Raw genomic sequence first — 21,346 nt, forward strand, 5'->3', positions numbered from 1 at the left:
AATGGGATCATAACACTATGACTTCTCAGTACATTTAGTCAGTAATGATATTTGTTGCTAAAAATTAAAAAATCACTTCCCCCTCTTTGTGTCTCTCAACAATATCATCGTGTAGGTGTTTAGCTAGCAGTAGGAGGTAAAGAAGCAGCTCGTCAGTAGAACTGAGGAGCTAGCAGTCTTCCCTCCATACAAAGCCTTGTGATTTTATTACGTTAAATTTAGCCTGGGTAAGCACACAGTGCATATAGGAATTTAACCATAGTTAATAACTTATGTACCTTCTAACAGCTGTTTCACATTTTAATATATAGATTGGCCCACTCCACAACCCTAAATGTTTCTCTTTGAGGTGAGAATGTATAGAACACAATGAATAATTGAGTAAAATAAGGTGGATCTCTCCGAAAATCACCCCCCCCCCCCCCCCTCATGTGACTGCTACCACTACTACTATGAGGGGGCTTTCTTTGCATCAGCAGTAATAGCACCTCATAAATATGGTAGTCGAAATTCGTTTGTGGAATATAAATGATGGTACATATCGAGATAACAAACCACTGAACAGCTGAGTTGCTGAAAGACTGATATGCCCCTAAACAAGACGGAATTCTAGCAACATTAGAAGTCTTGTTATGTGCATATTGATGACTCAGCACCTTGGTTAGTCAATGAACTGTCAACTTTACTCTTCCATTACTTATTAGTAATGGCACCTCAGCTACACAAGAGAGCAGTCAGATTTCAAATGATGTGCAAGCACTATTCACAACTGTTCTGGTCAGGAATCTGCATGCAAGTACCATCAATCTTGAAATTTGATTATCATGATTCAAGACCCACATCTACTTCTAGCAAATATCTCTTCCCCACAATACCATTCAAATTCTGATACTCCCTTCACCAAAACCATTTCCTCTTGTGATGATTGTATGTCCCTTAAATTTTAGTGTCCTGCAGCACAACTCTAGTTTGTTTCTTGTTCCACGTATGCATATTTTTAACATAAATGAACTATAGAACAAGCATTCCTTCTTAAGTGCGTGTAATAAGATATTTCTGCCCATATTTAAACAAGCTACAGAACCAAATGGCAGTCCATTGCCTATTTTTTTTTCTCCAAACTACATATTTGTTAAGAAAAATGACTTGTCCTATATCATGTGTACTTTGTACAATATGTGATCCACAGGATAAATAAATAAATACAAATACAAATACAATACAAGGATGAAGCTGGGAGGTTAGTTGTCTGTAACAGTGAGTACATTTACATTAATGAAGCTCTAAAAGATTGACAATATAAGTGTGGGAGAAAGAATGGAGGTAATATAAGTCTCTGTCTCTCTGTTATTTGCAGACAATAAAATTATCTTAACCATCAAAGATGATGCTATAGAATGCATTATGAGAGAGTTACTGGAATTTATGAAAACCCAGAACTCAAAGCAAATTTCAGCTAAACAAAATATCTGACATCAGAACAAGCATACTTAGGTAAGCAGAGGAAGTATTTAAATATATTAATTTTTGTAAACTCCACCTGCATTAAATACTGGGCAGATTTAATATCCCAGTAGATGCTGTTGTCAGTCCAAAGTTGAATAAAGAAGAATAATTGGAACATACAGAAGCCTTAAGAGAAAGGCCAGAACACTTCTAGAGGCAAATCTTGTAGGCTTAATACCTTAGCTCTCACACTGAGCTCGACTCAGATTAATCTCCCCTTTACCTTCAACTTTCTAGCATGCTGGAAATAACAGGGACAAAGCAACTTCCCAAGTCCCTAGTAAAGGCACTTAGTTATCTCTGTAATTGGATTCTGGACAACCAAGAACATCGTGGGAGAGTTTATCAAAGTTTCCCAAATTTATTAAAATGTAAATTAAATATCAATACACTTCTCAAAACTGCCAAACTGAAGCAACTACAGATGCATTAGACCAACTTAACAACCAAACTGTAGCACTAAAAGAAACGAGGTACGTTGTTGAAAATCATTTTGTTACAGAGAACTATAGATACAAGTAGAAACCAGGTGTCACTGTCCCTAGCAATCCACTGCAATTTGGCACTGGATTTGCAATCTAAAGAAATATCATTTATTCAGTACTGAACTTTACATCATTATCTGAAATAATTTCTGTGTTATCAACCTGACCCAAAAACAAAGCCTTGTTCACTCATCAGTATCTATGCACCTACTAATATTTGCAACCAAAAATACACACAAAGAGCAGTGAACTTCTGGGATCTAGGAGAAAGTACAGTCAATATCCCCTACCATCATATTAATATTTTATTCAAGGTAGAAACTAACAAGAAAAATAAATTGCTCCAGGTGATCTTTAAAACAACTCTGATATTCCCCATGTAAACAGTTGCAACCATAATCCTTCCAATGCACTAGAACTGATAAATATACACCCTTGAAAACTTCCCAAAGCATTGACATATGTCTGAAGAAACACAATGTAACTGATGGAATGACACATGTGAAAAGGCCATACAACTTACAAACAAAACCTGGAAAAACTGAAATTCCCACAGGACCACATAAAAGTCACAAGAGTTCACCAAAATTCATAAACAGACTCAATATCATCAGATTTGAAAGATACCGATATGACCAGAAGAGCTGGTAGAAAATGAACGAGATTTCAAGGAAAACAATACATGTCTAACTACTATGTAAGATTTTTTAAAAAAACTGCCAGAATATCAAGAAACAAGTCAGATTGAGACTTTGGAAACAAATAATGAACAGCACTGTGCCTTTTAACTGTGAATCAACCAAAACTGACTCAATTTTCCAAAATCCTAGGCCAAAGTGAAATTCAGAATATCCCACATTAGAAGAAACTGAGCAAATAACATGTGAACATGTGAAGTAACAAGGCACCAGCGGAGAGAGGGTGTGGGGGTGGGGTTAGTAGTCTCCAAAATGTGGAAAAAAAAGACAAAAGACTTGCTGAGAAACCTCATGTGTTTCTTGCTTATCTGACTCAGGTGAAAGAAATTCCTGGTGTCTGGCATTGAAGTTTAATCCACCCTTTGTGTAAGAAAAGGAATAAAACATATAAATAACTACAGAGGGATTTCCTTGGCACCAGTCACCTACAAAATTCTGTCAAAAGTCTTGGTCAAGAGCCCTGATAACAAATAACTGGCAGGATTTAGGAACAGCATAACATTTCAGAAATAATTCTCTATCTAAAAAACCATCTTACTTGTTTGCAAAGGCAAACAGATGATGATCACCTTGTAGAGTTCAAAAAAGCATGTAGTTAGGTAGATAGACATACATAACTTAATATGTTCAAAGCTAATTAAACAAACATTAAACCAAACTACATCAAAAGTTAAATTCTCAGGTGAAATGTTTGACGCTTTTGATATTAAAACAGAAGTCTGACAAGAAGATGGACTGGCCACCCTACTGTTCAATCTTGTATTGCACAAAGAATTCAGGACCTGGGAGAAATAAGTTAAAGGAATAATTATTGGCAGACTACATGAAAATAAAACCCACGGCAGTGTATGGCCTATGCTGACAACCCAGCATTTCCCTCCAACAATAAGAAAGAAGAACTAGATTGCACAAATCTCATGAATAAAAACTCATCAGATCTTAGGAACTCCTCAGTATCTAGATGAACATCCTGTTGTTGTTGTTCTCTTCAGTCCAAAGGCTGGTTTCATGCAACTCTCCATGCTACTCCATCCTGTGCTAGCCTCTTCATCTCCAAGTAATTACGGCAACCTACATCCTCCTGAATCTGCTTACTATATTCATTTCGTGGTCTCCCTCTACAATTTTTGCCGCCCCCCCCCCCCCCTGCCCCCCCCCCCCGACACACACACCACACACACACACACTTCCCTTCAGTACTTAACTGGTGATTCCTTGGTGTCTCACAATGTGTCCTACCAACTGATCCCTTCTTCTAATCAGATTGTGCCACAAACTTATTTTCTCCCCAATTTTATTCAGTACCTCCACATTGGTTATGTGATCTACCCATCTACCATTCAGCATTCTTCTGTAGCACCACATTTCAAAAGCCTCTGTTCTCTTTTTGCCTGAAACGTTTATTGTTCATGTTTCAATTACATACATGGCTACACTCCATAAAAATACTTTCAGAAAAGGACTTCCTGAACTTACATCTGTACTCAATGTTAACAAATTTCTCTTCTTCAGAAATGCTTTTCTTGCCATTGCCAGTCTACATTTTATATCCTCTTTACTTCGAGTATCACTAGTTATTTTGCTGCCCAAGTAGCAAAACTCATCTACTACTTCAAGTGTCTCATTTTATAATCTAATTCCCTAAGCATCGCCTGATTTAATTCGACAACATTCCATTATTCTCATTTTGCTTTTGTTGATGTTCATCTTATATGCTCCTTTCAAGACACATCCTATGGTAACTCAATTCAGATACCTAGGAGAAATCATACAGCCTCGATTTCTTAGGTTTTCTCAGCATGATAGATTAATGGAGTACAGCCAAGTTTTTTTTTCTGTTTTATGCACCAGAGTTGTTGGAGTCCATGCAATGAATAAACGTAACAACACAGCTCACAGCACCTGAAGAAGATGACTGAGTCGGTCATCAAAATATTGTGCATGAAATGGAAACAACTTGTCTATATACCCAGAACTACACCACTAATTGTGCAGCCTCCATTATTAAATAATGAAACAAACACGCACACTCTCAATCACAAAAATTGATGAATCATCTGTTGCAGACACAACAAAAAATCAATCTCCCAGAACATAAAACTAAGACAGCACAACATGGTAATCAAACACAGTCATTATATGCAAAGGAAGCTTTAATAATTGGAGACAGATCAAAATTCAAGATAGAGAAAAGCAACAATGAATAATTTTTGGCCGTTCTGCTTAGATGGAATTATAATGAAAAGGGAGTCTCAGGAATTATATCAGCCAAAAGAAGAACTCTTTGACACGTGCAGGAAGAGATGATTAATATTATAAGGTCACGTTCTCCAAATGAATAACGACAGGCCAACCAAAAGAATTCTCTGTCTTGTCATCTCAAAGTTAAGAACATTTGGCTGCTTGAAACTGCAATAAATATTCTGGAACTTGACAGCACAGATGCATCATCAATTTGCAGACAAACAAAGAACTGGAACCAACAAAATGTAGACATGATACATTCATATCTGTCCTCTCTTCATTTTTTTCTTTCTTTCTTTTTTTTTTTTTTTTTTTCCCCCAAGAATTCTGAAAGCATAGCAGAGGCTACCAAGCTATTTTTAATGTGTTTACATCACATGATTGCCCAAGAATTCTGAAAGCATAGCAGAGGCTACCAAGCTTTTTTAACAGTTCTGTGCTGTGGTGGTCCATCTGGAATGAGTCTGGATTGGCAGGTCACTCCAGTGGGGCCACCACAAGGTAAAAGTTTTGTAATCTGTGCTATACATTCAGAATTCTTGGGCAGTCATGATATAAAAACACTAAACACTGTTTATCATGGACTTGTGCACTCAGTAACAGCAGACGGGGTGATCCATAGAAAAATTTTCATGGGGCAAAAATAAATAATAAAAGTAATAAGAGTGTACCAATCCAATCTGCCACCAAACCCATTTTTCAAGAGCTTAATATATTGCCAGTCCTGTGTATCTGTATTCTAGAAACAGTTTCACCAACCTTGTTCTCTTTATAACAAATGGAGGAGTCCACAGCCATGACGTAAGAAAAAAAAGCAAACATTCATCTACTGAGACAAAGATAAAGCAGAAGTCACAAGAGGCTATGAGATGAAAGATACGGGTAACCTACTTTTCAACAAACTACCCTTATCAATTAGAAACAAAATCAGTACTTCTATTGATGAGTACCAGAAGGCAAACTTGCATTAACTATGTGGCTTTTCCTCTCCCTTTTAGCCACTGTTGTATTTTGCACAATATGTGGTGAATTTTCATGTATATTTTTATCTATTTAGCTGATTTAGATAAATGTTAGGTTAATGCTGTCATTATTAAATATCTGTTGTTGCAAATATAATCTATAAAAATGTAATTAATATCAGCCCCATGTCTTTGTAATATGTGTGGGCTTCAACTGAACAAATAAAGTTCAAATGGGCTCCTTTGTTGTGCATGATGATATAAAATAAAATAGAAGAAAAAGAAAGTGGGGTACATGTAAGAGAGAACTCTCAGCAAGGTGACATCTGGCAGAACTAGGTGTAAATGAAATTAAAGGTAAAAAAAATACAAAGATGATGTAGAAAAGATTATATAGTACAATTAATAAAAGTTTATTATTCTATGGAGAAGAAACATGGACAATGAGCAGTTGAATATCAAGACTGCAAAGAAGACTAATAAAGAAATAAAAGGATAGTGGATTGTAAAAGATGTGACTGTAAAAATACAGGAGCATAGGCCACAGAAGGAGAATGGGGTAGATAATTGGCCAAGGAGAGTACTGGAATGGCAACTGCAAGAGAAGAGGAGGAGGAGGAGGATTGAGAAAGGACTGGACAAAACAAGTGTTGTTAGCAACAGAAGGAAGAGGAAGTAGCTTTGGCAAGACAGGAATACATGATAATATAGTGTGAGCAATGGCTGATAAGGCTATATAAACTTGGAATACCAGAATTAAGCAACAAACTGTGTCACATGTGAACAGTCATTATGCATTTTAAGTAAAAAAAATGAGCAACACTTACATCCACTACTGGCCCATGTCCAGGATAGATCAGACTGGGCTTCTCTTTTAGTATCAAATGAAGGGAAGCCATGTAATCGTACAGATCTTCGAATACTGCTGTCCCTTCGCCCAGAATACAGTCTCCACTGAATAATGCATTTTCTTCTTTCAGTACCAATGTAATATGATCTGTAGTATGACCTGGAGTGTGCATAATCCTACATAATAAATTTCACACAATAAATAACTTTACATTCCACATCCCTAAATAAAATACGAAAGCATCAAATTAAACATAAATAAAAATAAAATTCTCACTTCAAAGCAGATAGCAATTAGAACATACAATCTTTTCCTTGGTATACAGTCAATAATATTCCTTATTTAGTTATAAAAGTGATTCATCATCATACAGACTGGATAATGAATGTGATAAACAGGATGAAATCCAACTGCACTCACTTATTGTCTTTAAATATGAGTTTATTCTATCCAAATTTGAATATCAAAAGTGGCAAAAGTCTCCTTTGTGCACTATTTTTTGCCCTGAATGCTGCAACATTACATAACTGAATGCCCCCATCTGCAAATGGTAGTGGAGTGATAGCAGGCAGTCAATACTTGAATTCTGCACTCAGTGTCCAATTGTCAAGATTTTTGCCCTAAGTAAAATAATGTTTTGATCTATGGTGCTAGTATAATAGTTTAATAACACAGGGTGTAATGATAAAATGTTCTACAGTGGTGTAGGGGAAGTCAACAGAAACAATTTGGTATAGGACACTAGCGGTCTATCAAGCTGGAAAATAACCTCAAATTGGTCTATAAAAGCCACCTAAACTACAGTGCATGTGTGCCACTTGAGATTTTTAATGTCGTCTCATCCTCTGATGCCTCTGGCTTAGTCGTTGTTATGAATTATTTAGGAATAAAGGAGATGCCTCGCCAAAAGGCAGAAGTGCTATAGCGCTGATAGGTACACAAACAAAAGGTGCAGACTTAGCTAGCTTTCAGAACGACATTCCTTTTTTGAGCTGTATGGGAAACATGCACACAAACACACACGCACTCACATGTACATGCCTGTCTCCTGCCCACAGTGAGAGTACTTGGGTGAGGTGGCGGTGCAGGGTGGTGTGGGGTGGATGAGGAATGGAGAGATGGTTGGGAGGAAGCATCTAGTGGCTCGGAAGGAGAGTGGGGAGCTGTCTGTGGGCTAGCTAGGGGTGCAGGTAGAGGGGGCAGTGGCAGACAGCTGGGAATGCGATTTCAAAGATTAGGGCATGAGATGACAGCACACAACTAACTGACACATATTTGGACAGGGGATGGTGTGTACACACACACACACACACACACACACACACACACACACACACTATTGGGTAGGGGGTGGAGGGACAGCGAGTTATCTTAGGTTTATAGCAGAGAGGTTACAGGAACGAAGGATGTGCGGTAAGGACAGCTCCCATCTGCATGGCTCAGAAAAGCTGGTGGAGGTGGGGAGGATCCAGATGGCACAGGTTGGCGGCACAGCTCAGAAAAGCTGGTGGAGGTGGGGAGGATCCAGATGGCACAGGTTGTGAAGCAACGATTGAAATCTCACATGTTGTGCTCCGCCACTGGGTGATCCACCTAGTTTTTGGCAACAGTTTGATGGTGACTATTCATTCTGATTGACAGCTGGTTGGATGTCATACCAATGTAAAACACTGTGCAGTGGTTGCAGCAGAGCTGGTGTATAACATGGCTCCTTTCACAGGTGGCCCAGCCTCTGATGGGGTAGGATAAGCCTGTGACAGGACTGGAATAGGTCATGCCGGGTAGGTGGATTGGGCAGGTCTGGCATCAGGGTCTTCCTCAAGGGTATGATTTCTGTGGTAGGAGATTTTGGGGTGGGAGTGGCATATGGATCGTATCCTTCTGGAAGACCCAGCTGCAAGAACTGCCCAATCAAACCACCCAGCACCACCTACTCCAATCCTGTCACAGGCTTATCCTACTCCAGCAGAGGCTGGGCCACCTGTGAAAGCAGCCATGTTGTATACCAGCTCTACTGCAACAACTGCACAGCATTTTACATTGGTGTGACAACCAACCAGAAAGAATGGCCACTGCCAAAACGTTGCCAAAAACAAGGTGGACCACCCAATGGCACAACATCCAGCAGAGCACAACATGCGAGATTTCAATGGCTGCTTCACAACTCATGTCATCTGGATCTTCCCCACCACCACACAGCTTTTCTGAGCTGCACAGATGAGAGCTATTCTTACAGCACATCCTTCCTCCCTGCCTAAACGTAAGGTAACTTGCAGTACCCCATCCCCCAACCAAAGGTGTGTGTGTGTGTGTGTGTGTGTGTGTGTGTGTGTGTGCATGCATGCGTACACCATCGCCTGTTCCAATTTGTGTGCCAGCTGCCCCCATTACCTGCTTTCCTTGCTAACCCACAACAGCCCCCACTCCCCCCTCCCCCCCCTCTCCCCTGCCCAAGCTGCTAGGCACTTCCTCCAAACCCCCTTCCTGCCTCTTGCCTCTCTCCATTCTTCACCCCACCCCATCCCACCATTGGCCAGAAAAGGGCTGCAGTCGACCAAGCACAATGTAGGGAAACAGACATGTACATGTGTGTGTGTGTGTGTGTGTGTGTGTGTGTGTGTGTATTTCACCTACAGCTTTAAAAAGGAATTTCATTCTGTCTGTACCTTTTGTTTGTGTATCTATCGATGACACAGCACTTCTGCCTTTCTATGAGTCATCTCCTTTATTCTTAAATAATTCGAAAATGCCAAACCAGAACTTTCCATAGATTATCATAAAGATTCTTACATAAAAACTTTCCCCTGACAGTAATGGAAGAAAAAAGACTTTTGTAAACATTATGCCAAAAAACTTATTACTCTTTACAATTCAATCTGAAGTTAACCCCTAAGAGCACAGTAGTTTCATAGTAAGAGCAACAAACAAAATTAATAAATTATTATTAATTTTATGCTCAGCTTCGATGGCTGATCCATTACCTGTGCCATCTGGATATTCCCCTCCCCTCCATCCCCATCCTCCTCCCCCTGCACTAGCTTCTCTGAACTTTACAACACATCCTTTGATCCCACAGTCCTCCTAGTCCGAATCTCCTACATTATGTTCCACACACCCATTACCACCCCTGTCCTTATGGCTCCCAATCCATTCACTCTATATGCACACCATTCTCTGTGCAGTGCAGTCTTCCTCTCTTCCACCTCCCTCTCCTAGCTCCCTCCTTCATGCCACTGTATATCACATGCAACTCCACCTGACTGTCTCAGAGTGAGGTCACTGGTGCCACATTACTACATGGTGCACCTTGCTGCCTGTCTCTCAATCAACAGCCTTCCTTCCCTCCAACCCTCCTTCTCTGTCTCCTTTCTCCCCTTGCCCACTTCATCCAGTACATTCTCTCCCCCTAGTCAAGCTGCAATTTTGGTACACTGCTGTTGCGCAGATCTGTGAGTGTGCATGTATATTCTGTAGTTAACTCTAAAGGACGAGATTGTCCAATAGCTCAACAACACCCACAGTCTAGTTTATGTGCCTATAAGCCATTCAATACCTCTAATATTTCATGAGTTGTTAACTCCACCTCTTACATTATTTACTAATAAATACAACTGGTATACATAGAAACCAGTGTTTCATTGAATTAGTTTATCGCATAATAAAGTAAACAGTGTGCAAAGACTTTTTTCTTTTCAAATTACTGGAAACAGTGGAACAAGATTTTACTCATGTAATTTAATCACATGGCCTACTAGTTTAACATTACACTTATTAATGACTTATTCAGCTCCAAGCATTGTGTAAGGAGATAGAGCAACATATTATTTAGACATACATTTATAACCTATAGTGTTATTGATTTGTAAGATACCTGTGGGGAAATTTGTGAAGATGTTTTGAAGATATTGAGCATATTCAGTGAAAAGCTTCAATAGATATCTGACCCAGGCAAATTTTGCAAATATATGCAATTAAGAGGAAAAGATACTGCAAAGCTAATGTTGTAGCATTATGTCACTTACCAGTGCTTGCTAAAACGTGTTCAGTATTTTTATTTACTAAATCATTTATTTGGCTCTGTATTACTATGTTGATGTTCTGAGCAACAAAGCACTTTTGAGGTGTAAAATGACTTTAAAAAGTTGCACAGCTTGCACAAGACTCAATCTGTTGTGAAGACTATCATTGAATGTGTTGTTAAAAAATTTGGAAATTCTGAAGTAAGATTTACTCCAAGCACTTAACAAATTTTTGAACACAAATTACAGTATGCTGACAGTAAATCTTAAACTACAAGTCTGTTACCTAATTAAAAGAACCAAAAAAATTATGTACTATTATACAAGCCCATTTGATTCTTAACCATGTCGGCTTGAACTAACCACTCTGTTACAAAAAAATTCTGTATATTTCAAAGCAGGTGCTAGCTTTCCTTGGCTTATACTCAGTCCACTTCCATGTATTGCTAATGGACATTCAGTAATAATTCCATGGTTACCTCTGTTTCTACTGGTGACTATTAAACTAAAATAATAAGGTTGTTGGAGGTCTTCAACTAGGGGAACTGTGGTGATGTGTCCAGTTACACTGCCACCATCACAACCACATAATTCACATTTGGTGCTGCCAGCAAAAGACCAAAATGAGAGCTCTTCCATTGTTCCAAGAAGTGAAGGAAGAATGGGACTAATGGTACTCATACATGTGGTGCTTACAGCAACATTTCACAGTCTTTCTGGTAGTGTACCTCTTTTATCATTTTTCTTGTCTTGGGTCAAGCCTGAACTGTTTCCTTTTCTTCAGAAACTTGTTTCATTGAGAAAAACTTGCAGCGTTGTTGTTTTCACAAATGTGTGAATTACTCGGTGTGTATTTTAGGCAAACCGATGTTGTGGCTTCCCTTATGGATTTTCACCAGAGACAAATGAAACTAAGCCAGTCCCATCAGGCATTGGTAGCTGACCTCTGGGGTTTAAGTCAGAATTTCAGATTTGGTTGGGCTCATTGTTAAAAGTCCTATGGCAAAACTCTGATATTTGAAGTCATTGTCTTTTCTACTCCAGACGGAGAGGTGCATCAGGAGGTGTCGTGTATAGAAGGTCCCACAGTCAAAGACATCCTGGCTATGATTCAGGCTTTCAGTGTGTAACAGGCAATGATTGAACAATCTGAGGACACAGTGGGAGTAGTGGCAGTATGTTCAGTACCACAGGGTCAGTGTCATTCACACATACCCTCATCATTTTGCACTTGTTTGCAACACTCACCATCAGACTGTGGCTTTTCCTGACACAGTTTCCTCTCATGTCCTGATTGCTTCTGACCACATGTCCATAGTCACTGCCTACATTGGCATGCACAGAGCACAGCTTTTTGTAAACTAGGTAATATGGTGGCCGTCTTTCACAGCTGCCTGTGTGGCCAGTCCACAGATGCAGACATTGAGTCTGTGAGCATTCATAGTGCCACACCAGAACTCAGCCAGGAGCACCATACCCAGAAAGATTTACATACAGTGCAAATTCGGAACTGCCAATCCATTTCCAGGTCAATATCGAGGCCTCTGTTTCTCTTGTGAATCCTAATATGTATCATCACTTGTGTCACCCTTCTCTTTCCTCCACCAACTGTTGTTTGGTTGCTTTTTAGTTGCTTCTGATGATCAGCCAATTCCTGTTCAATGCCAGTTCATGATCAATTTTGAGTATTGGCATGCCACATAAACAGTCATGTTTTTGCCCATTTAATGTGTGATATCCAAAATTATTTTTGGTCATGATGCATTCATGGTTTTTGGTTTTCAAATTAAGGATGCTGCGCATGTCATTTGCAACTCCATCCAGTTCCAGGCATTAGACGATCTCTGTCACAAGTCTGGTTCACCTGTTTTCACTGGGATTGGGTTCTGCAAAAAGACTACAATGACACATCACCCTTAAACAGATGGATGTTTCCATATTTTATCATGCAAGGCCTATTCCATGTGTTCTGCGGCTGACAGGTAAGGAAGAACTGGAGATGGGTTGCACAGCCTGGGTGTCATTTAACACATTCCTTCCAACCAATGAGCTATGCTTCTATTTGTTTTCTGTAATCCAACAGGGATGCATTGTTTGTAAAGGGTTTTTAAGTTCACTATTTATGCCCAGTCTATAGTGGACAGCTATCCTCTTCCCTACCCTGAAGAAATACTTGTGCAACTGGTGGATGACAAGTGTGTTTCTAAAATTGAATTGACCGGTGGCATACCTGCAGCTTCAGCTAGATTCCGCTTCTTAATAGGTAATGGTGATCAACACTCCCTTCGGGAATGTACTGACCATTGGGCATCGTGTGAGTGGGCCCGCCATTTTTCAGAGAGTTTTCGAACAGTTAACGCAAGGTATTCCATGCTGTGCAAACTATGTTGACTGACGTCATTGTCATGGATTGCTCATGGCAGGAACATCTCAGTAACATTCGGATTCTGTTCACTAAAGTGCAATCTGCAGAAATCAAATATTTAGACCACATTCTTTTGGAGGACAGTGTCAAACCCACAAAGCACCACATAAGCAGCAACTGATAACTTCGCTAAATTGTGAAACTTGAAGGAGCTCCAACCACTTCGGAGTAAATTAAGTTATTATTCAAAATTTCTCACTAACACAGTGGATATAATTCATCCATTAAACAAGCTAAAAAAGTGTTCCTTTCATTTGGTCAGCAGACTGTGATAGAATGTTCGCCACATAAAGTTGCTGCTACAGATATCACCTTCCTCGGCATCTTTACACCAGCCAAACAGCTCATCCTGGAAACAACTGCTTCCTTCTTTGGAATGTTGTTAGCTCACAGGAATGCTGACAGTTCTGAATAGACTATCCTGTATGCCTCCATAACACTGACATCTGCACAATGCAATTATTATCAGACAGGAAAAAAGGCGTTAGCCATCGTGTATGCCATCTGGCTTCAATGGCATCAAGTTTCATCTCATCACACACCATAAGCTGCCTGTGGCACTATCAGGCCCCCATTCATGACTTCCTGACAGGACTGTGCAACAACGTCCATGTTGAGCTTTGTATCTGAATGTGTACCACTATGAGGTTCATTACAGATTCACAGCACAGCATGCTAAAGCAGACACACTGCAATGCCTGGCCGTGGGGACCCAACCCAGCTTTCAACAAAGCCGAAGTTGTCCGTTTTTACATTAATCCTCACTTGCAGCACACAGTGGATAGACTTCCAATATTGGACCACAATATAGTGCAGGCCACCCGGCAAGATCCTGTGTCTCGAACGGGTGGTTGATTTTGTTGTGTAATGTTGGCCCAAGCCCCTGCTCACCAAGGAGTCTGGTCTACTCCACGCCTGTTTTATCCTCCATCATTAGCTGGTGCTAGTTGATGGCACTCTCCTTAGCACCAAATTGACAACCTCAGAGTCATCGTCCCTCCAGTTGTGCGGGCTTGTACCCCTGCTCTCTTACATCGTGGCCACTGGGGTATGACCCACATAAAACCCATCGTGCAATGTTTTGTCTACTGGCCGGGCATCAACTCGGTGATTGAGAGGATTGTCCATGAGTACAAATAGTGCACCAAACAGCAGGCAGTACCACCAACTTTCATGCCATGGCCCATACCATGTCATCCGTGGAATCATGTCCAGACTTCGCAAAGCCCTGTCTGTCATTCTATGGTGATGATCGACACAGAGTCCAATTACCCAGTATGTCCGGGGCATGAGCTCTACCATCACAGAAGCTAGCATGTGGACTCTCATCCCAAGTCTTTGTGACTGAAGTGTTGCCCTCAACAACTGTTTCTAAAGATGATTCACATATACATATTGGCATTGTTTCAATTGTTGCACCCACCATGGTACTGTACACCTCACATCTGCACTATTTCACCTGCAACTGATTGGGGAGGCAGAGAGTGTGGTGCACATCTTTAAGATGCAGTGAAAAAACTGCTTGATAGATTTAGTCAGTTGCTTCTGTTCCTCAGCACCCTACAGGACCACAGTCCACATTGCAGAAGCCAGGCAGAGATCTCCCATGGCCGACAAACCAAGATTCCATCACATCTGCTCTGCGCTGTGTCACAGCCTGAGGTGTGCTCGCACATATTGTGATACTTTCTTGGCACCCCTTTTTGGGTTCATACTTCTGGTCAGTGGCCTGGAGGGTGCTGCGTGACCATATGAGTGATACTCGCTTGGCGAATATTCACCATGGATGCTGGAAATGTGTCACCACTCCCATCATTGGAAGCAGCTGTGCCTTGGTGAGGCAAAAACCAACCATATGCACAGCCTTAGCAGACACTGACAGGGAGTCCACCTTCTAGTACCACTCCACAGGGGCATCTTTTGCTTGAGGAGCTGTTGGGTGCCGATGACATCGAGATGCGGCTGCGCAGCCACACTGCACCCTTTGCCAGTGTTCGATCACAGCTGCCTGGATGCTGCCCTCCCAAAGGGCCACCCATCAGCCTTTCCCCAGTCACTGTTGCACTCATTCCTTGCCACTGAACAGCATGCTTTCCATGCCTCCAGCACGGATGATGTCATTCCCACACCTGCCTTGCCATCATCCGGGCCACTTCTGGCCATATGCCTCACCAGGCCAGAGACAGCTGGTTGCCAAGTGATGTGATAGTGACAGCTCATCTGATGCTAAGACAGTGGAGGCACACATTGTCAGCAGACAGCTGCATCACTCCAGCTGCTACAGAGTTGCCTGCACAGACCCAATGGCTTCCTCAGCCATAACTCTCCATCTCAGATAGCAGTCCCCAGAAAGCAGTCTCACCTGCTTGGCATTCCACCTTTTTCCTCTAATGCTCTATGGCATCAGTTCCACAAATGGAGGAGAGCTATGACAGTGGTGTCCAACTATGCCACCATCATCACAACCACAGAGTTCACATTTGGCACTGTCAGCACAGACTGAAATGAGAATGCTCTCCTCTCACTTGGTGTCAGTGCCACTTTCTGGCTGAGTGGACGACGGCCATAAGTGAGCAGCATGGCCCACTCTTTTTCTTCCACTGTTTCATGCTCGATGAGAGGTTCCACATGCTAATTAGGACTGGTTCCTTGATGTGTTTTGATGAACTTGCTTGCCATCTATATTTGGTCTGGACTGTTTTCCCACTATTTCTGTCATTGCATGCATGTCTGTACATCCGGTGTGCAGAGTGACTGTAATTGTATTTACTATGTACCTTTTTACATGCAACAAAACTGTAGATACTATGAGAACAAGAAGGAAAATGAACATCAGAGAGAAACAAAATTTCAGAAATGTGGCACAGAGAGCAGAACAAAGTACAAATCAGTCATTATATTGGAGTATAAGAGAGGAAAAGATGGCAAGAAAATAATTTAATGAAATAAATTGGGATACAGCAGATGGAATTATCATATTCATTGACATATTCCACTCCATGTGTATTGACTGGTCAAGTGTTCTGAATAATAGCTCATCTTCAAACGAACTTTTCCTTCTTCATCTTTGCTCCTTCCAGCTACTCCCATATTTCTCTAGTCTTCTGCCCTTCCTTCCGATCCTCATTATGCTCCCCCTATTACATTTTCCCCCTTCTTTTCGATCTTCTTTCTCTCCCTCTACCCCTTTGCCACAGCCCCCTTTCTTCCTCCCCTCCTATTTCTCACATCTTGGCCGCCCCCCCCCCCCCCTCCCCTTTCTCTTATTGCAATGAAAAATTGGCAAAAATTCATTGTCATCACATCTAGGTAGTCAGATAATTAAAAATTACTCATTCAGGACAAAATGTTCTGGTGGGCAAAATAACAGCTGAACTTTAGACTTTCCAAGAGAAAAAAATGTATACCCTATCACACAGTAAACTTACATATTAAATAAGAAACCAAAATGTGGCTCACCTTAGTGTAGCACCTTCAGTTGATATCTCATCTCCATTTTTAAGGAAATTTATTGGTATGTCATTAGGCAACGCATCATCAGGTTCATCCAACCTTTTGTGCTTCCAAATTCTACAGTCTTTAGTTATTTAAACAAAAAAAGGAAAACAGTTACATAAGGTCTTAGGTGGCATAATGTTATATCTATCACAGTTAATTAAAAACAAAAGTGTAATGCTAAAACTACCTGTGAAACAAAAGCGGTGCGACTACTTTACCTTTTTGCTAAGATAGGAACAGTTGACAGTTGAAGTAAGGCAGGGGAAAGGGGCGTGGAGGGGGGCGGGGGGGTGATTTCGGCAGAAAATTTCCTTATTTGTCCTGTTTCAGCAACTCGGTACTAAAAATAAAATGTGAAAGAACTATCCCATGTGAGTGAAAAAAACATCTGGTAGAATAAATCTATGTGGAGGGTCTCTTTCATCTCTGGGGATGTGGGTATCCACGAGTCCCCCTCCGCCCCCCCCCCCCCAGAATTCTAGTTCAATTTATTTGATTTATTTGGTAAAAACAGTATTTGAAAAAAATGACAATAAACCTCTTAGTAATGTCATTAGACAACAAATAAAATGATGCTCTAGTATACAGGGTGTCCCAGCTATCTTGTCCACCCAAAATATCTCTGGAACAATAACAGCTATTGGAAAAACGACTTTCACCGGTATCAATGTAGGGCTGGGGCCCATGAATGTACATATTTGGAAACATTCTAAAATGAAAGCATATGTGTTTTTTAACACAACAACTTATGTTTTTTTAAATGGACCTCTCTATATTTTTTCTTCACGCAATCCATAGCATGACAAAAGCACATACACTCAATGGCGTTGATTGCATCGCACTATTCCCATTACATCCCAAGATATTAAGATGCAAGAGTTGATGCTTGAAACACACGATATGCGCTGCTCTAGCGCACGTCCTGCAGGCTCAGGCTGTGAACCCCATGCTGCCCGTAATCACGATGTGATTGACATCCGTAATCACAGCTTCCATATTTTATCAAGAGGTCCGAAACGAATAATACGGTCTGCTGCCATCCTGCATTAAGCGTCGTACATTCCAGCAGGTATTTATCCCATGCAGTTCTGTAACATATCTGTGTACCGCAACATTAGTCACAAAGTTAACGTCGCTTATCGTTAATCCGTTACTAAAAAGTTAATGCCGGTTCAACATTAAAACTTTACTTTACTGTAGATCTAGTGCAAGTGACAGTTAATCATTCACTTGTAATAGTAAAATTCATGTTGATGGTTTTAGTGGAACGTAGCAAGTGGACTAAAAGTTTTACCGATGTTTAGGTAAAAATGTTTTGATTTGGGGAAGTTCAGGTAGGACATAGAAGATGAATGTAAACATGTGTTAACCAATTAGTGTTTTATTATCACATAATTATCAATGTTATGTTTATCTAAGGCATTAAATGACAAATTGTTGCAAACAAATGTTTCTTAACATCACTGGGGTAAAATGCCCCTTTGTAGAAACCTTCCACTGTGATACCAGGCAACTACATACTAAACATAGCATTCACATCTCATGCTCAACAGTTGATGCCCATTGGCTTGCATCACATAGGGATCACTCTGCGGATGAAGGGAATGCCCTACTTCTTGTGCTACTGTTTCCTCTTTTGATGGCTGTACAAGCATCAATAATGCATTGCTTCATGTCCTCTGTGGTTGTTGTTGGTTCATGTTGGTAAACAGCATCCTTCACTGCTCCCCAAAGAAAATAATCCCAGCGGTGTAAGGTCCGGAGATTGGGCAGGCCACCTAACTGGGCCACCCCGTCCAATCCACCTACCAGGGAACTTACGGTGTTCAGAAGTCGTCGTGCTCGTAAGGGGTTATGTGCAGGGCATCCGTTCATGCTGATACCACATGACCATTCTCAGGTTCAGAGGTACGGTGTCAAAGAGAACAGGAAGATTGTGTCGTATAAATCTGGAGTATTGTCTGCCATTTGTGGATGCCATTTATAAAGAAAGGTCCGATAATGGTATCTCCAATAATCCCACACCAAACATAACTTTCCGACGGACATTGATGCTCTACCTGACGGAGCCATTTTGGATTGTCTGCAGACCAATAATGCATATTCCTCATATTGACAAATCTCCTTTGTTGAGGAATGATGCCTCGTCGGTAAAAGAGAACATCTGCAAAAAAAAATTGGATTAGTCAGAAGTTTTTGTGCTGAGCCCACCGACAAAATGTTACCCTATTGCGGAAGTCATTTCCATGAAGATCCTGGTGTAAATGAACATTGGTAAGGATGAAAATTTATGACGTTTTAAGAATACGCTGTGCACTTGATTTCGACACACCAACTTCACGTTCAATTTGATGTGTGCTGATTTGAGGATTCACAGCTATGGTAGTCAGCACAGCAACTTCAGCACGTTCATCTGTGCATTGTTCTAGGATAGATGTCAAGTTCTTGGATTTAAGCTTCCCGTTTCACGTAGACGAGATGTGAGACGACCAAACATCTGACGCGAAGGCGATGGCTTGTCAGGGAATTGTCTTCTGTACAGTCGTGTCTGCCTGAACAGCATTTCAGTCCACCTACAACAGGGTACAGTACAGGTATGTAGAGTAGGGTAGAAAACAGACATATTAACTTAATAATCATAATGTTCGCTAACAGTACTATCAACAAACAAGCAAGCATCGCATAACGTATTTCCCGTCAATGTACATTCTCCATAGATTCGAGCAGGCATTTCTACCTATATCTTCATGTGTGTACATTATACTGTACAGTATAACTTCCACAACACAACGTTATATTCACAATGTGTACTACCTCCGTGCCATCACTAGATTACTCTGATGCACGACTACACTGGCAAGCGGTCGTGTACTGCACGCCAAAGCAACAACGAAATGGGATGCTCGGAGGCTGAGTGGTGGTGGACTACGCAGGAGTTTGCATGGGTCGCAAATCATAAACAAGAGAGACAGTGGTAACTGGTGGCAGTAGTGGGAACTACGTTGGAAACTTGAACTAGGTAGGAGAGGCCAGGCCCTGCTCGCGACAGGCGCAATGGGGGTCATATAACGCATTAGATACAACCTTTATTTTGGGTGTGCAGAATAAATAAGACAACCTGACGAGGTGTACAGCCGATCGGGTACTGGTTCATATTGTGTACGTAGATACATAAAACGTGCAAGAGAGGGAAAACCATTAATTGCTTATGAGAGTTTGATGGCAGCTAGACCGTATTATTTGTTTCAGACCTCTTGATAAGTATGGAGGTCTGTGATTACACATGTCAATCACATCGCGATCAACGGGCAGCATGGAGGTTCACGCCCTGAGCTTCAGGACGTGGCGCTGAGCAGCGCATGTTGGGTGCTTTCAAGCGCTCAACTTTCGCGTCTCAATATCTCGGGATGTAATGGGAATATTGTGTGATGCAATCAATGCCGTTTGTGAAATGTGCTTTGTCATGCTATGGATTGCGCTGAAGAAAAACATATAGGAGGTCCATTTAAAAAAACATAAGTTTGTGTTAAAAAACACATATGCTTTCGTTTTAGAATGTTTCCAAATATGTACATTTCATGGGCCCCAGCCCTACATTTGATACCGGTGAAAGTCGTTTTCCCAATAGCTGTTTATTGTTCCAGAGGTATTTCTGGGGTGGACAAGACTAGCTGGGACACACAGATCTTATGAAAACCACAATAAATTCACAAGAAGATAAACATTCTTATTTTCCACAAGAATAGGATCAGTTGAAAATGTACAAATTTTTCAAACATAATTAGGCCCATTCATGTTACTGACAAAACACTATGCAATAAGATCAAAAATGTGTAAGGTACATCAACAAAAAGTCCCAAGGAGGTTACTTATTGTTTATAAACACAAGTACCCCTAATCATGCAGTTGGATAAAAAATTAAAGTCAATAGCAGCAACAGTAAAGACATCTATTTCACACATTCCAAATCCTAAATATGTCAAGACACCCCTGACCCACCCACACGCCCACCACCAAGTTGCGCGCACACATGTGTGTGTGTGTGTGTGTGTGTGGTGTGTGTGAGTGGGTGGGTGTGGCGCTGGTGGGTGTGGGTGTAAGTGCACGCACGTGCACGCATGCATCTTTAGGTCATTTATACAAAATAATAAACAGCTTGGAGCAATCCATCGTAAGTGCTACAATTTCAGTTTCAGTCAGAATATGTAGCATGGTGTGACATATGGACTCACGTTAACTGATTACAGTTTACAAGATACATTATATAAATAGCACAATAATACTTGCATTCTGCTTACATCCAAAGGTTGCAGACTTACAAATAAAGCCAAAGGGCTACGAGTTTCGATATTTGAAACTACATAAAATCATTATTCAAGGAAAAGATGGGGAGAAATATAAGATATACTGTAACTTAATTTCAAACAGTAGGTGAACATTAAATAAATAGCTGAAATAATCCACCAGCAATAACAAAAGCAACTACTAGAATATCAATTACACTCTGCAGTTTTTAAAGTTTGGGTAAAGTACTGTCTATACGAGCCAGTAGGTCACAATTTACAAAAGCCTTCACATGAATTGAGCATGCCTTGTCACTAATTCTAAGCTCCAACCTGCCATAAGCTTCCCCATTCATAGCCTAACTCTATGGAGATT

At 40.8% G+C, this 21,346-nt stretch overlaps 1 protein-coding gene across 1 annotated transcript in view; it reads right to left on the reverse strand.

Annotated features, from left to right (window-relative positions):
* The window catches only part of LOC124775114 (endoribonuclease LACTB2), a 117,809-nt gene that overhangs the window by 10,603 nt on the left and 85,860 nt on the right, over window positions 1–21,346 (reverse strand). Inside the window, exons 3-4 of the mRNA XM_047249949.1 lie at window positions 16,649–16,766; window positions 6,723–6,921 (exon numbers count right to left, since the gene is read on the reverse strand). Coding sequence (XP_047105905.1) covers window positions 6,723–6,921; window positions 16,649–16,766 — 317 coding nt within the window. The remainder of the gene's footprint in view (window positions 1–6,722; window positions 6,922–16,648; window positions 16,767–21,346) is intronic.

This window comes from Schistocerca piceifrons, chromosome 2 (genome assembly GCF_021461385.2).
Source record: "Schistocerca piceifrons isolate TAMUIC-IGC-003096 chromosome 2, iqSchPice1.1, whole genome shotgun sequence".
Lineage (NCBI taxonomy): Eukaryota > Metazoa > Arthropoda > Insecta > Orthoptera > Acrididae > Schistocerca > Schistocerca piceifrons.